Source organism: Myxocyprinus asiaticus, chromosome 43 (genome assembly GCF_019703515.2).
Source record: "Myxocyprinus asiaticus isolate MX2 ecotype Aquarium Trade chromosome 43, UBuf_Myxa_2, whole genome shotgun sequence".
NCBI classification, from domain to species: domain Eukaryota; kingdom Metazoa; phylum Chordata; class Actinopteri; order Cypriniformes; family Catostomidae; genus Myxocyprinus; species Myxocyprinus asiaticus.
In genome coordinates this window covers 36031034-36045021 of record NC_059386.1, presented here as the reverse complement: position 1 = coordinate 36045021, position 13988 = coordinate 36031034, and the positions used below count along the sequence as shown (strand labels likewise).

The window sequence follows — 13988 nt, the reverse complement described above, 5'->3', positions numbered from 1 at the left end:
AAAAAATAAATTACAGCCATGTAATTTTGTGGTGTTTCTATGACACTTTCAGCTCATGTGTCGACACATGTGCTCTTCAGGATTCATACCCCGCTCCTTTACAATCACAAGTGCAACGCTCTATCAGTTGAGCTACCGCGCAATTTGATCACGCTCGAACAAGCTTGTAAATGTAGTTGGTTATGTAATGCAAATGTTAAAATGAGTCATGTGCTATAGAAAATGGTTTAGATGTCATAAGATAGTATTGTGTAAAGAACAGAGCAAAAAGTAAGTGTTTATGAACTGATAATCTGCCATTTTACCCGTGATTTGTGTGAAAAGGGATAAAAGTAATTGTTGTTTTAGCCCCTCTAGTGTTCATTTCACCAGGAAATTGCCGTGTTACGTACAACAGGCCACATAAAAATCATTTTGCAAAATGTAGTTATTGTAACATGATTATTTGGTTTCGGATGCCACTGGGGGAGAAATATGACAGTCGTCAGAGACAGTAAAAAGGCGAATTTCAAACCAGTCAAATTTAACAACATCCTCTCTCCTCTCTTGAGTTCATTATAGCTAGGAAACAAGTTACTTTTTACTTTTTTAATACTAAAGTACAGTTTAATGTGAATACCTTTTTACTTTCACTCAAGTATGTTTTTAGCTAGATACTTGGACTTTTAATTGAGTAAAATTTTCATTCAGTATCCATACTTTCCCTTAAGTATAATTTCTGAGTACTTTTTACACTCCTGATTAAAGGTGTACTCAGTAGCTTTGTTGGTTGTGCCATCTTGGACTTATAGGGACACCTAGTGGTGTGGATGCTGTATCATTTAAAATCAATACTTTTTACAGTTGCACTCAGTTAATTTTCCCCCCATTTAAAACATTTTACTTCTAAAGAAATGAATGAAACACATGTCTAAAATCATGACCTCTCACATGAGATGAAGGCTGCATCTCAATCAGCTCCCTAGTTCAGTAGTCAGAGCACTGATCGGTGAGTCATCCATTTTTAGTCTCAATCGCAAAATCTTTCCAGTGCACTGAAACGTTCGCTCCCTAAAAAATCCCACAATGCACTGTAAAAACCAGGGAGCATCGTTGCTCACTATGTTCCCTTACATCGTCATGTCTTCTGAAGTCTCTCAAGCCATTAGAAGACGAGCATACGTTTAAATATATGATGTCAAAGCTTTATTTTCTCTTTAAAAGATAATAACATAATAACACTGTATATTTTAATATCTTCAACGAAAATAAACAATAGTGTCATTTATATAGTAATGTTGTTGATTAATTCCAGCAGTGTTTTAACATGTGGGCTTGTTATCGTGTCACAGGTAATTGAGTCATAAGTGTCCTAATGTTCAGTGGATGAACACCCTTGCAAGTGCCCGAATTCATGTTCACGATATACCAATTCACGACATAGTGAGCTAGGGAGCTGATTGAGACACATCCGAAGACTTCAGTCATATCAGTAACCTTATAAAAACTGTTTTATTCTACATGGAGAGGGTCCGCACATGTTAGAATCACATGACCAGCCGAATACTACTGGCTTAATCAACCACCCTGTTATTGGACACTTTCATTCAGGGATTTAATTAATCCTGGATGGGTGTGAATAGTACATTTCTACAATGGCATCTGTAACTCAAAACTATTGCATTTAGGGGGCCTGGGTAGCTCAGTGGTAAAAGACACTGGCTACCACCCCTGGAGTTCGCTAGTTTGAATCCCAGGGCGTGCTGAGTGACTCCAACCAGGTGTCCTAAGCAACCAAATTAGCCCGGTTGCTAGGGAGGGTAGATTCACATGGGGTAACCTCCTCGTGGTCGCTATAATGTGGTTCGTTCTCGGTGGGGCGCGTGGTGAGTTGAGCGTAGATGCCGCGAATGGATGGCGTGAAGCCTATGTCTCCATGGCAACACGCTCAATAAGCCACGTGATAAGATGCACAGATTGATGGTCTCAGACGCGGAGGCAACTGAGATTCGTCCTCCGCCACTTGGATTGAGGCGAATCACTACGCCACCACGAGGACTAAAAAGCACATTGGGAACTGGGAGAAAAAAGAAAAAAAACTATCATCCTCGCCACTAGGTGTCACTGTAAGTCCAAGACAACATGAACAAAAAAGTCCCGAGTGCACCTTTAAAAGACGCCATTGTAGAAATTCACTATTCACAGTCATCCATGATTAATTTAATTTAATCCATGAGTGAAAGTGTCCAATAACAGGGCTCTTACTGAGATTTCAGCTGGTCATGTGATTCTAATATGGGGGGACCCTCTCCATGTAGAATAAAACAGCTTTTATAAGATTTCTGATTTAACCAGAGTCTTCATCTCATGTGAGTGCTCACAATTTTATACATATGTTTTAAAATGACAATTAATTTCTTTAGGAGTAAAAAAAAATTTTATGAGGAAAAAATGACTGACTGCACCTTTAAGAATTTTTGCAATGAAATATTATTTGCATGACAGTTGAGCTAATTTCACCCCAAATCCTCGAGAAAATAGAGTACAAATGTATCGAAAGTAAATAGAGTATAAATATATAAAAGTAAATGGAAGTCAGTTGTAGCCAAAAGTATTTCTACATCAATGTATAATGTTACATCTGTAATGTTTGCATTGCTCACAGTGTGTTGTTTATTGTCAAGTCTGTAAGTTGCACTGCAAACCTGGTGAAATGACCTTTAATTCCACTGTATACTTGAATAGAAATCACAAGAAACTTGACTTGAAGTATGCACTTACTATTATCATTGTGAATTCTTTTTAAAAGAAGTCATAAGGTTGGTCAAGGTCAACCCAAGTTCTCTTGTGTATCACACTGTATGGACACATATAGACATTACAACCATAGTCAACGTGACAAAACATGACTGATCATGGTGCAGTCGGCAATTACCCACATCAGACAGATTCTAAAAACATTCATGTGAACATTATTATAAAATCGAAGGTGGGGTCGACATTCGGTGACCTACAAAAAAACATGTTGCCCGCATCAAGAAAACCACATGAAAGTCATACTCCATTAGAACATTTTCCATTAAACTAAATATATCCAGTGGTAAATAAAGCAGTTTAGAGACATAGCTCATAGGGTAAATGTGTAATACCATGATATATATTAAAGTAACATAATATTACCATCTAATACCATCATTGTACTATGGTATTTCAATTTCTGTCATGGTATCATAGAGATTACATTGTTTTGTGGACATGCACCATAACTGTGCCATGGTATTCTATGAAGTAAAGTGAATCACCATGAATATGGTAATCTTTCAGTACCATGATATAAATCAAAGTATGTGTAAATGATTGTAATCTGTGGTCTTCAGAACTACTAGTGCATGCAATGTACTGTAAATTTCATAACCGAATGTTCCTGCCTGTTATATGATCACGTCTTCATCACTGCTGCAGACGACACATAACACACACATGTGCGGTGGTTCCGCCCTATTCTGGTAAAAATCAGCCATATCCAATACACAGAAAAAGAGCTTAAAGAGCCACTAATGTACCTGCTGAACAGGTTTCCTGAAGTTGGCGGAAGAGAGAGGTATGTCCTGATTGCTCAGATCATCATCATTCATGTCATTTCAAAAAGCTTCAGGATGCTTCAGACCAACTTCTGTCATCTTTGCAATAATGTCTGACTTATGGCTTTATTTGAGGGATTAACAGGCAATATTTTAACAAGGACTGATAAGTATTAACAGGTAGGCAAAATTCAAATGTTTCATGATATACTGGATATAATCACCTAACCTTGCATGTTTTCATTAAAATGGAGAAGTATGAACAATTTAGTTTTAAAATAAATAACAGGATATTAATTAAAGTGGTAACACTTTACAATAAGGTCCCATTTGACATGATTTAACTACATTTGTTAATGAATAACAATGGAAAATACTTTATTAGCATTTGCTAATCTTGGGAAATGTTAAAATGTATTGATCCAATATTAATTAACATGAACTAAAAATAAAGAAACTTAAACCCAAAGAAACCCTGACATGAAAGCCTGTGAATAAGCATGAATAGACAGTGTGTCAAATATGTAATCTGCGTGTCTGACATGCGTCTTGAAAACTGAAGCTTTCTGGAATGTACAGTGGACTTAAAGGAATATCCCGGGTTCAATACAAGTTGAGCTCAGTCGACAGCATTTGTGGCATAATGTTGATTACCACAAAAACTAATTTCGACTCGTCCCACCTTTTATGTAAAAAAGCCAGAATTGAGGTTCCAGTGAGACACTTACAATGGAAGTCAATGGGGCCAAAGTTTGGAGGGTTTAAAGGCAGAAATGTGAAGCTTATAATTTTATAAAAGCACTTACATTAATTCTTCTGTAAAACTTGAGTATCATATGAGCTGTAAAGTTGTTTAAGTCATTGTTTTGTGGGATTACAAGGTTAACGGTGTTATGTCATCATGCAAAACAGATGCAGTTAGTAAGTGATTTTATCACAGTAAAATCATATTAACATACATATTGTTTATGTCTTGTGTCTATATTTTTGAAACAGTGAGTATTTTAATGTCAGATTTGGCCCCATTGACTTCCATTGTAAGTGTCTCACTGGAACACACATTTGTGCTTTTACTAAAGAAAAGGAGAGACGAGTTGAAATTATTTTTTGTGGTGATCAACATTATGTCACAAATGCTGTCGATTAAGAGTAACTTGTATTGACCCCGGAATATTCCTTTAAGGTGTGCATTAAAAATGTGTGAATGTCATCGCATTAAATGACAAAATATGTAAGCAAATGTGATCCATCTCAAATGCTTCTGGAGCTTTTCTCATAACTAACTTCACTTTTCTGAGCTGAGTGTTTTGGTGATTTTTAGTAGATGCATGAAATCAGTTCAAGTTCAGGTTCACACAGTAACTATGAAAATGTTCCACTAAGACTTTACAAACACAAAGCGATGTCACGGAAGACTGTCTGAAACCAGTGTCTTCATAAGGTACCTTCATCACATGCATATTCGGAGCCTCCATTAACTGGCAGCTGCCTCAGCTTTTGGACAACACCACCTATATTTATTGTTCCATCATTTCAAACATAACAAACCTCTTTTTTTAATGTTTTGGATGTAATAGTGTGCTACAATTCTTCAAAAGAAATCCCACTTGCTTTGATATTTTGTTATCCAATGTAGTGACATTCAGACATTTATAAATGTGCACAAGGTCACCTAATACTGTGCACTGAAGTTAACTTCGGCTTTTAAAAGATTTAAAAGACTTTTTGTTATTCATTAACTGTTCTTAGGTTAAATACTAGTTGTTGACTCATTTACAGGTTATTTTGGTTGGTGTACTGTTTAAAAGGTTGGTTTGTCAAATGTTTATCTAGAGATCAAACCAAAAGTTCATTCATAAACACTGGCGTGTGTCTGTTTGATATGTCAACAACACATGAAAACTGTTTTTGTACAAATGTTGTCATTAACTGTGCTTGAAATAATAACAAAAACCTTTGATTTCACATCAAAGGCAATGTGATACTGTTGTCATAGTCACAATTATTCATTGACTTTGTAATTGCATTGTAAAAAGTGGTAACCTACAATTGTTATCTTAAAGCTGAAGTGTGTAACTTTCTCCTTTCCCTGCCTAATTTGCATAGACAACAATTCATAGGTTTGCCATTCATTGGTTAATTTAAATATATATATATATATATATCAATACCGACACAACTACACTGACTCAACCAATGGCTTGAGTTGGGGGCGGGACTCTGTTTGTTTGATCACTGACATATTTAGAAATCTGTTTAATTATTATTATTATTATTTTAATTCGTTTGGTTGCACCACTGGGGCAGAAAGTACATCTGCTTTATTAAACTTTTCTAACTGATCTAACCCTTGAAATCTGTCTTGTTGGTGTAACATTATGTACTCAGGTTACAAAGTAATTTAGATGTTACCGCATGAATTACAACTTTTTGTGTGCCTATAATGTTGCCACCAATTTTGTGGTTTAGAAACAGCCAAAAACTTACAAATCTAGCAAATGATATTGTGAGCGATTGCCCTTTCCTTAACCCTCCTATGGTATTGAAAAATGGCACGTCCCTTTGGTATTCACGGTCATTTTTGACCGGATGGGTCAGATATGTAACCCTTTTTTTTTTTTGATGATGATAATGATACCATTTCTTTTCCCCTGAAGTAAGAACAATAAAATTATGCATTTCTTTTTGGATTTTATGCAATTTGAATCTTATTTACATGTTAATTTCTACATTTTGCCATTAATTTGCATATACAAATAAGCAAATTTTTGAAAAAAAAAAAATACATATAAAAATAATAATTTTAATTGAGAACCTACACTTCTATAAGTTAAAACATGAAGAAATGGCAAACAAAATATAAATAACACGACTTGAACACCATGTCATGCCAGTAACAGCCAGTAGATGACTGTAGACACATACTGTGTAGTCTGACGACTTGTTGTAACCTAACTTTACATTTTATCACAAAATATGTATTTGGATATATATTTCGACATTATCAAACATTATTTGTCAAAGTTTAGCATTTTATAATTGATTTGAAGTGTCAGTTTTTGCAGTTAATGTCATTATGCTTACAATCAAACCTGACCATGGTGTTACAAAGAGAAAACACTAAATAAACATTTTTCTACCAGTAATTTATTTCAAACATAAAAATGTAATAACTCAAAATAAATGTATAATAATGTGAAAAAAAAAATGAACATGAAACAGAAATAAACTGCAAAATTCTGAAAATACAATTAGAGTATAGAGTAAACATTTTGCAATTTCTAACTTTCTATTGTAAAAATTTATTTTGCTAACATGTGTGTGTGTGTGTGTGTGTGTGTGTGTGTGTGTAAGTGTGTTAGATTGCTGTCATCAGCTGGAAAACAACAGATGACTTGTAATGCCAACAATGACCAAAAGATGGCTGTAGAGCTCCACTTATTGATGCCCTGGTTCTGTCTGTGTGTGTGTGTGTGTGTGTGTGTTTGTGTGTGTGTTCTGTATTGTGAGTGTGATATCGTCTCACCCCATTATTTCTGAATGTGTGTGTTTAGCATTGTGACTGATTTATTCATTTATTAAACAAATGTAAAAAAGCTCTGTGTTATAGTCTCACAAGATCATTTTTAAGTGTGTGTAAATATGTGTGTGTGTCTGTGTGTACGTGTGTGTATGTTTTGCACTGAGGACGTTTTAGAGTCTCACCCTGTAATTTCTGTCTGTCTTTTCCTGCATTGTGGCTGATTTATTGATTGTATTTGACAGATTAAAAAATTGCTCTGTTTTTTGGTCTTTCCCATTTTCAATGGTCGGTCAATTTTGACCGTGAATACCAAAGGTGTCTGACCACTTAATTTCAGACTTATCGATATATATATATATATATATATATATATATATATTTTTTTTTTTTTTTTTTTTTTTTGTCTAGTACTGCTCAGGTAAAGGAAACAGTTTTTATTAAATGAGCAAATGTCAAAAAGGAGCAAATACCATAGGAGTGTTAACCTCTAAAATAGCAATTTTATTTTTTATTTATCCACGAAATATGATTTAGTTAATATGAGTTACACAGTATGTGAACTATTTCACATTTTATTATTTTTACATCAAAATATAGATGATTGCTATTAGATTTATTCCTCAGTTAATGTTCTGATAAATAAATAAATAGCTAGACAGGAGAAGATTGTGACTCTCTTTTGCAAAAGCAATAAAAATGCGGTATATTATATAAAACTCATTGCAGAGATCAAGGATCTAACATCAGACTTATACATGCAGGAGGTGAGTAAATATCATTTTAATAGACATTATGGCTTTATTTATTATTATTATTTTTCTTTATGATTGCATTTTTAGGACCCAAGAGAGTTTGGGAAAGACTATTAAATGGGGAAACAAGCAAAGCGAGTGAAACACAGGTTGATTTTGGGGGCTTTCATCATGGTCTTGTTCTACTGTTTTATGGCACCAAAACTCCTTGCTACACTTGGGTAAGTGCGCTCAAATTTTCACATTTTACATGTAGCCTTTCAGTTGGTCTTCCATTGGTTGCACGAACAGCCTCAACCATAATAACGTCTTAGTGAGCCAACTTTGCTCTGTCAAACTAGTTTGAAAGTGCCACAGAGTCACAGTGCATTTACATGCATAACAATATGATGATAACTCCCAAAAATGAACTTATTGAAGATTTCTCATTGCTAATCTTCTCCTACTTCACCTTTAAATTATGAATTTATCCCCATGCACTAAAAAAATAATAGCTGTTTGGCTGAACACTTTGGCTGATTCAATCGTGGACCGTGGTTTCACATGTTTGAAATTAGTTTTCTTAACTTAAAATTACTATGTAATCTCAATACAAACATTTTGTGTAGAAAGAACCTAGCTGAATTGTGTAAACCCAACAAAAACAAGACTTGTCGATGTTACTCAAATTTTAATTCTTTATGTAGTGAAAGTGAATTTTAGCATGCTAAACACATGCTAGTTGGAAGCACAACAGAATGTAGTTTAGAAACTCTTCTTAATCTCAACATAACAAAACATTAATCACTAGCAAGTATGCACTTTTATATTCATCTTGCACAAAATCACTTAAAAAAACACTTAATTTATTCTCTCTTTTGAGTCCCATGCAAAGTATGCTGAGAGATGGAAATCCCCTGCCCAGTTTCATCATTGAGCTCATTTACATGCACACCAATATGCTGATTACTCCCAAAAATCAGCTTATTTAAAAAAATCGGACAAAGTAAGAAATCTGCGTTTACATGACTTTTGAAATAATCGAGTTATTATCTGCTTTTGATGTCCAGCCGTGAAGAGGCATTTGCACAACACTTGTGTACATTGGTTAAGCCATTAAGAACATTACGTGCAATGTGAAATCGGGATAGTGTGCAAAAATCGACCCGTGTTGACTGGTTTATTCTTATACCATTTATGACCTTACACCGATAAAGGAAAGCAATTTATTGTGTTTACATGACCACACGCATGTTGTCGGCTTATTAAAGGAGCAATATGTAACACTGACATCAAGCGTTTAAAATGGATACTGCAGTCCAAATTCAAAATATTGGAGAGTTGTCTCTCCTGCCCCCTCCTCCCTAGACTCAAAGCTCACACGGGTTTCCAGGTTAAGGACACGCAACAGGAACGAGCAAACTGACAATGGCAAGCGACGAGCCTTACACTGTAAGTTGATCAGCTAATGTATACGTTTGCAATGTTTTTATTGTTTGCAAATTATAAACCAGCTCATGTGGATTTTTAATATCTCTGTCAGTTTTAGCTAGATGTATTGCTGGCTTCCATGGCTGCAGCACGCTGTGTCAGCCCACTAACTTGTTTCAAATCTGGCAACCCGGGTTGTCGAAATACTATTGGGAAACGGGAAGTGGGCGGGATCACACAGGCCAAAACACAAACAGAAATTCCGGCCCGGAACAGACATTTCAAAGTAGAATATACTGACTGTAGCATTGTTTTCAGAGAAGCCAGTATTTCAACTTAGCATGTTTCCTAAATCTCTGATAACATATTATGATAATTTTATGCTTTAGTACAGTAAATATATTACATATTGCACCTTTAAGCATAATCGGTGTAAGAACGTGCATGTAAACGCACTCACTACTACATTAACACCACAAAAAGTATTCATGTAGTCCCAACTCAAATGGATTAAATAAACTCCCATTTTACAAATTTAAATGGAGAGAACACAGTGAAATCAAGTTGTGAAGAAGTGTTCTAGAATTGTGTTGCTTTAGTTCATTTTAATTAAGTAAATTGAACAAGCTGCAAAAATACTTTTTAGAGTGATACATGTTATAATCTTAACTTTCGTGATTCAGCTCTCTGACTGAACTTGACTCAATTTGAACAGGTTCCACGTGTTTAAAATTGAGTTTTCTTAACTTGAAATTACTATGTAATCTCAACACAAACACCTTGTGTAGAAAGAACCTAGCTGAATTGGTTAATCTTATAAAAATTAGATGTGTCAATGTAACTCAAATTTTTTATGTACTAACTAGTGAAAGTGAATGTTAGCATGCAATATAAGTGCTACAGAGTGTAGTTTAACAACTATGCTATTTACAGCATTTGCTGTAAACGCGAGGAATTAATTTCATGTGCGACATCTACCCATCTTCATCGTTAGCTCAAGCTCCACCCAAATCTCCAGCATAGCAGAAACTCTTCTAAATCTCAACATAACAAAACATTAAACACTAACAAGTATGCACCATTATATTCATCTTGCACAAAAACACATAAAATAACACTTAATTTTAACATTTACACTCCCTACTGAGTACCATGCAAAAATCCCCTGACCAGTTTCATCAATGCTACATTAACACCACAAAAAGTATTCATGTAGTTCCAACTCAAATAGATTAAGTAAACTTCCATTTTACACATTTAAATTTATAGAATGCAATGAAATCAAGCTGTGACTAAATGTTCAAGAATTGTGTTGCTTCAGTTCATTTCAATTAAGTAAATTGAACAAGCAGTAAAAATCCTTTTGTTTTAGTGTGACTGTTAATCTTTTATTTTCAGTGTTTCTCTGGCCCCTTGTGTTCAAGACACATCAAACACTGACGGGTGGAATAATTCTCCAGTCTCCAAGAGCATTTCCAAAGACAAAGAGGCCTGTAGGCCAAAAGTGAACCTGATGTTCATGAAAACCCATAAGACCGCTAGCAGTACTTTGCTCAACATTCTCCTCCGCTTTGGAGAAAAGCACCAGTTGAAGTTTGCTTTCCCAGATGGTCACAATGACTTTTTCTACCCATCAAGTTTCTTTCGAACTCAAGTGAAGGGCTACCAGCCAGGTTTGTGCTTTAATATCATGTGCAATCACATGCGATTCAATGCATCTGAAGTTGAGCAGCTTCTTCCAGCAGATGCATTTTTCTTCACCATCTTAAGAGACCCCGCAGAGCAGTTTGAGTCATCATTTCACTACTTCAAAGGGTACGTGCCCCAAACATGGAGAATACCGGGAAAAAACCAACTTAAAGAGTTTCTCTCAAACCCAAACCACTACTTCAACCCAGAGGGAATCAACGCTTTCTATCTAAAGAACTTACAGATTTTTGACTTTGGCTTCGAGAACAATTTAGAAGTTGGCGATCCAAGAGTGCAACAAGGCATTGAATACATTGCGAAACGCTTTCAATTAGTCTTAATTTCAGACCATTTTGAGGAGTCGCTCATTTTACTAAAAGATGCTCTTTGTTGGCAGATGGATGATTTGTTATATTTTAAACTTAATGCACGACATGTCATGTCTGTATCTCCACTTGACCCTGAACTCAAGGCCAAAGCTCGTGAATGGAACGGTGCTGACTGGCGACTCTATCAACATTTTAATGCCACATTCTGGGCGCGGGTGGAGGCCTACGGTCGGACCCGAATGGAGGAGCAGGTGAAGGAGCTTCGTAGGAGAAACGCAGAGATGGAGACCATCTGCATCGACGGTGGGGGGGCCGTGGAGGCAGTGGACATCACAGATGGACATATGAAACCCTGGCAGCCCATTGGAGAGGCTTCAATACTGGGGTACAACCTGAGGACCGACATAGACCAGGAGTATCAAGAGCTCTGCCGAAAAATGCTCACACCTGAGATACAGTATTTGTCAAATTTAGGAGTCAATTTATGGAAAACAAGGTTATGGGGCTGGTTAAAAGACAGTATTTTGTCACTGTAGAAAGTATTGTTTGATTTGTGCTGAGTTAGTTTTATTGATTCATATTTTTATATTTGTCTTACACAAATATTGATAAATAATTTGCTGTGCTTAATGTTTAAACAAGCATTTTTGCTAATTAATTTAGCTTTTATGACCTCATATTAATTGAGCACATTTTTATATGGAATATTTACAGTATTTTCTTTAAATACAATTATTTGTCAGACTGCAGGACCATTTAAAATGAACTCATGATGGATCTGTGCTTTTGTCCCATTGTTATCTCTTTAATTCTCATTGACTAAATGCATCTAATCAGTGTCATTGTTTTTAACTTGGTTGTTTTGAAATGGTTATTGCTGAAAAATTTGCTCATACACAGTATTGCATTATTAATACTGCAGAATGTTTTACTTGAATAAATGCAATATTGAGGTTGGCATTGAGTTTTACATGTAGATGTCAAATATATAGTTAGCCTAAAGCCTAAATAGTCTAAAGTATATATATATATATATATATCTGTTAATTTTAGGGTTTGGTTTAAATCAAAGGACAAAGAGTATTAAGGATGTGCTTTTTATTCATTACTTCTTTTATTATTAAAATAATTTTATTATGTAGTTCATCCCACTGAGACTCTCCATTAAATTTCAATAGTGTCCTGGTTTATTAAACTAATGCAACATTATACACTGTCTTTCCTTGTCATTTTTATCTGAAGTTTTACTGTCAGCTGAGAATATTGTATTAACCCTTTAAGCTCTGAAGGTGCTTTTAAAGATTTCCTGTTTCAGTGGCACACCCAAAATTAAAGATTTATTAAAAAATAAATAAAAAAAAAAGAGGGTCAAATGTTTGGTTAATTTTAAAGAAAACTTTTCAGATGTTTTATAGATATAGATTATGATAAATTATGAGACTCTCAGTCTAAGAAACTGCTAAAAAAAAAAAAAAAAAGAAAAAAAAAGAAAGAAAAATAAATGCTTTTAATTGACTTTTCAGGGCGTAAATAAGGCAGCTCCAATGTTTTGTTCCCGATCATGCCAACTGTAACTAAATAAAATTGTGTTGATATGACAAATCAATCAAATGTTATAGCCTTACAAAAATAATTTATCATAGTGTTCAAAAACATCTCCAAACAAATAAAACATAATAATTGTACATAAGAACTAATTACATATGCAAACACAATAATGACTAAAGGTATTCTCTCTCTCCAAAGCATGCAGGCATGAGTAACAAGATCTCATTCAGTTCCATTCTGTGCCATTTGAGTCATCATTGAGTCTGTGTCACGTACTTGGTGCCATCTCCTGGTGGCCATATGTAATTAGAGGATTTGTATGACTTCCACCTCTGGTTGCAGCGATCTGAGTCCTAATACGATTGGTTTAGCATTCCATGATGCTGGACAATGTACTACATCATTTACAATGAAGTCACCTGATCCAGGAATGCTAACGTGTTTTTAGCCAGATCGCACAGTATGCGGATTACATAATTATCTATGCATTTATGTCGTGTGTGGGCTCGTTTTAACGGGAATCCCATCCTCTAAGTATTGGTTTGTGATATTTTATTTTCTGTTTATTTATTATAAAGTTATAAGCGGCTTATAAGCAACACCTGTTTATATATAACATGTATGTCAAAGACATGTACTTACCTATTACTCACTAAATTTTTGTCTGTGAGTAAAACAACCTAGACTGGTTGTATTCTACTCTTTGAGAGCTTTCCAACAACATATGGCACATGGCTGTTTGATCAGTTAATATGCACAGTGCAAAATTATTAATAAATTATCAAAATGGTACACTTCTGATTTGTCTGCAAATTTTAAAGCACTTGTTCTGTTTTGGTCATTGTGTCTACATGCACTGTAAAGCAGAGCTTCTAAGCTTTAAAACAATACCTATTTTGTGTTGGTCAAGACTGTAGTTATTAATATTTTTATAATTATTTTTTTCGAACCGAGCTTAAAGAGTTAGCATAAAAAAACGTAAATATTCAACGGAAAAAACTAACAAGAAGAATCAGTCAATCAGCAGTTTAATATTTATTTAAACAATGTTATCGAATTTAATATTTACTTTAAATCTGCGTAAAAAAATTATAATAATCAAACAATGTGAATTTTTTTCAGAAAGCTATGGAGGCCTATACCTTTTAAAAAAAAAAAAAATTCAGTTGAAAACACA

At 34.8% G+C, this 13988-nt stretch overlaps 1 protein-coding gene across 1 annotated transcript; it reads left to right on the top strand.

The window, feature by feature from the left end:
- The first annotated feature begins 3615 nt into the window (after positions 1-3615).
- gal3st1b (galactose-3-O-sulfotransferase 1b) lies at positions 3616-12457 on the top strand. Its single transcript, XM_051685127.1, has 3 exons — positions 3616-3740; positions 7923-8056; positions 10644-12457. The coding sequence occupies exons 2-3, from the start codon at positions 7953-7955 to the stop codon at positions 11797-11799; spliced, it is 1260 nt and encodes a 419-aa protein (XP_051541087.1). The 5' UTR covers positions 3616-3740; positions 7923-7952; the 3' UTR covers positions 11800-12457.
- Positions 12458-13988: the final 1531 nt, after the last annotated feature.

Bases quoted from the DNA above. Each gene is read 5' to 3' on its own strand.
- gal3st1b (XM_051685127.1), top strand. From the start codon at position 7,953: ATGGGGAAACAAGCAAAGCGAGTGAAACACAGGTTGATTTTGGGGGCT. The intron at 8,057-10,643 runs GTAAGTGCGCTC...TTTTATTTTCAG, and splicing joins AAACTCCTTGCTACACTTGG to TGTTTCTCTGGCCCCTTGTG.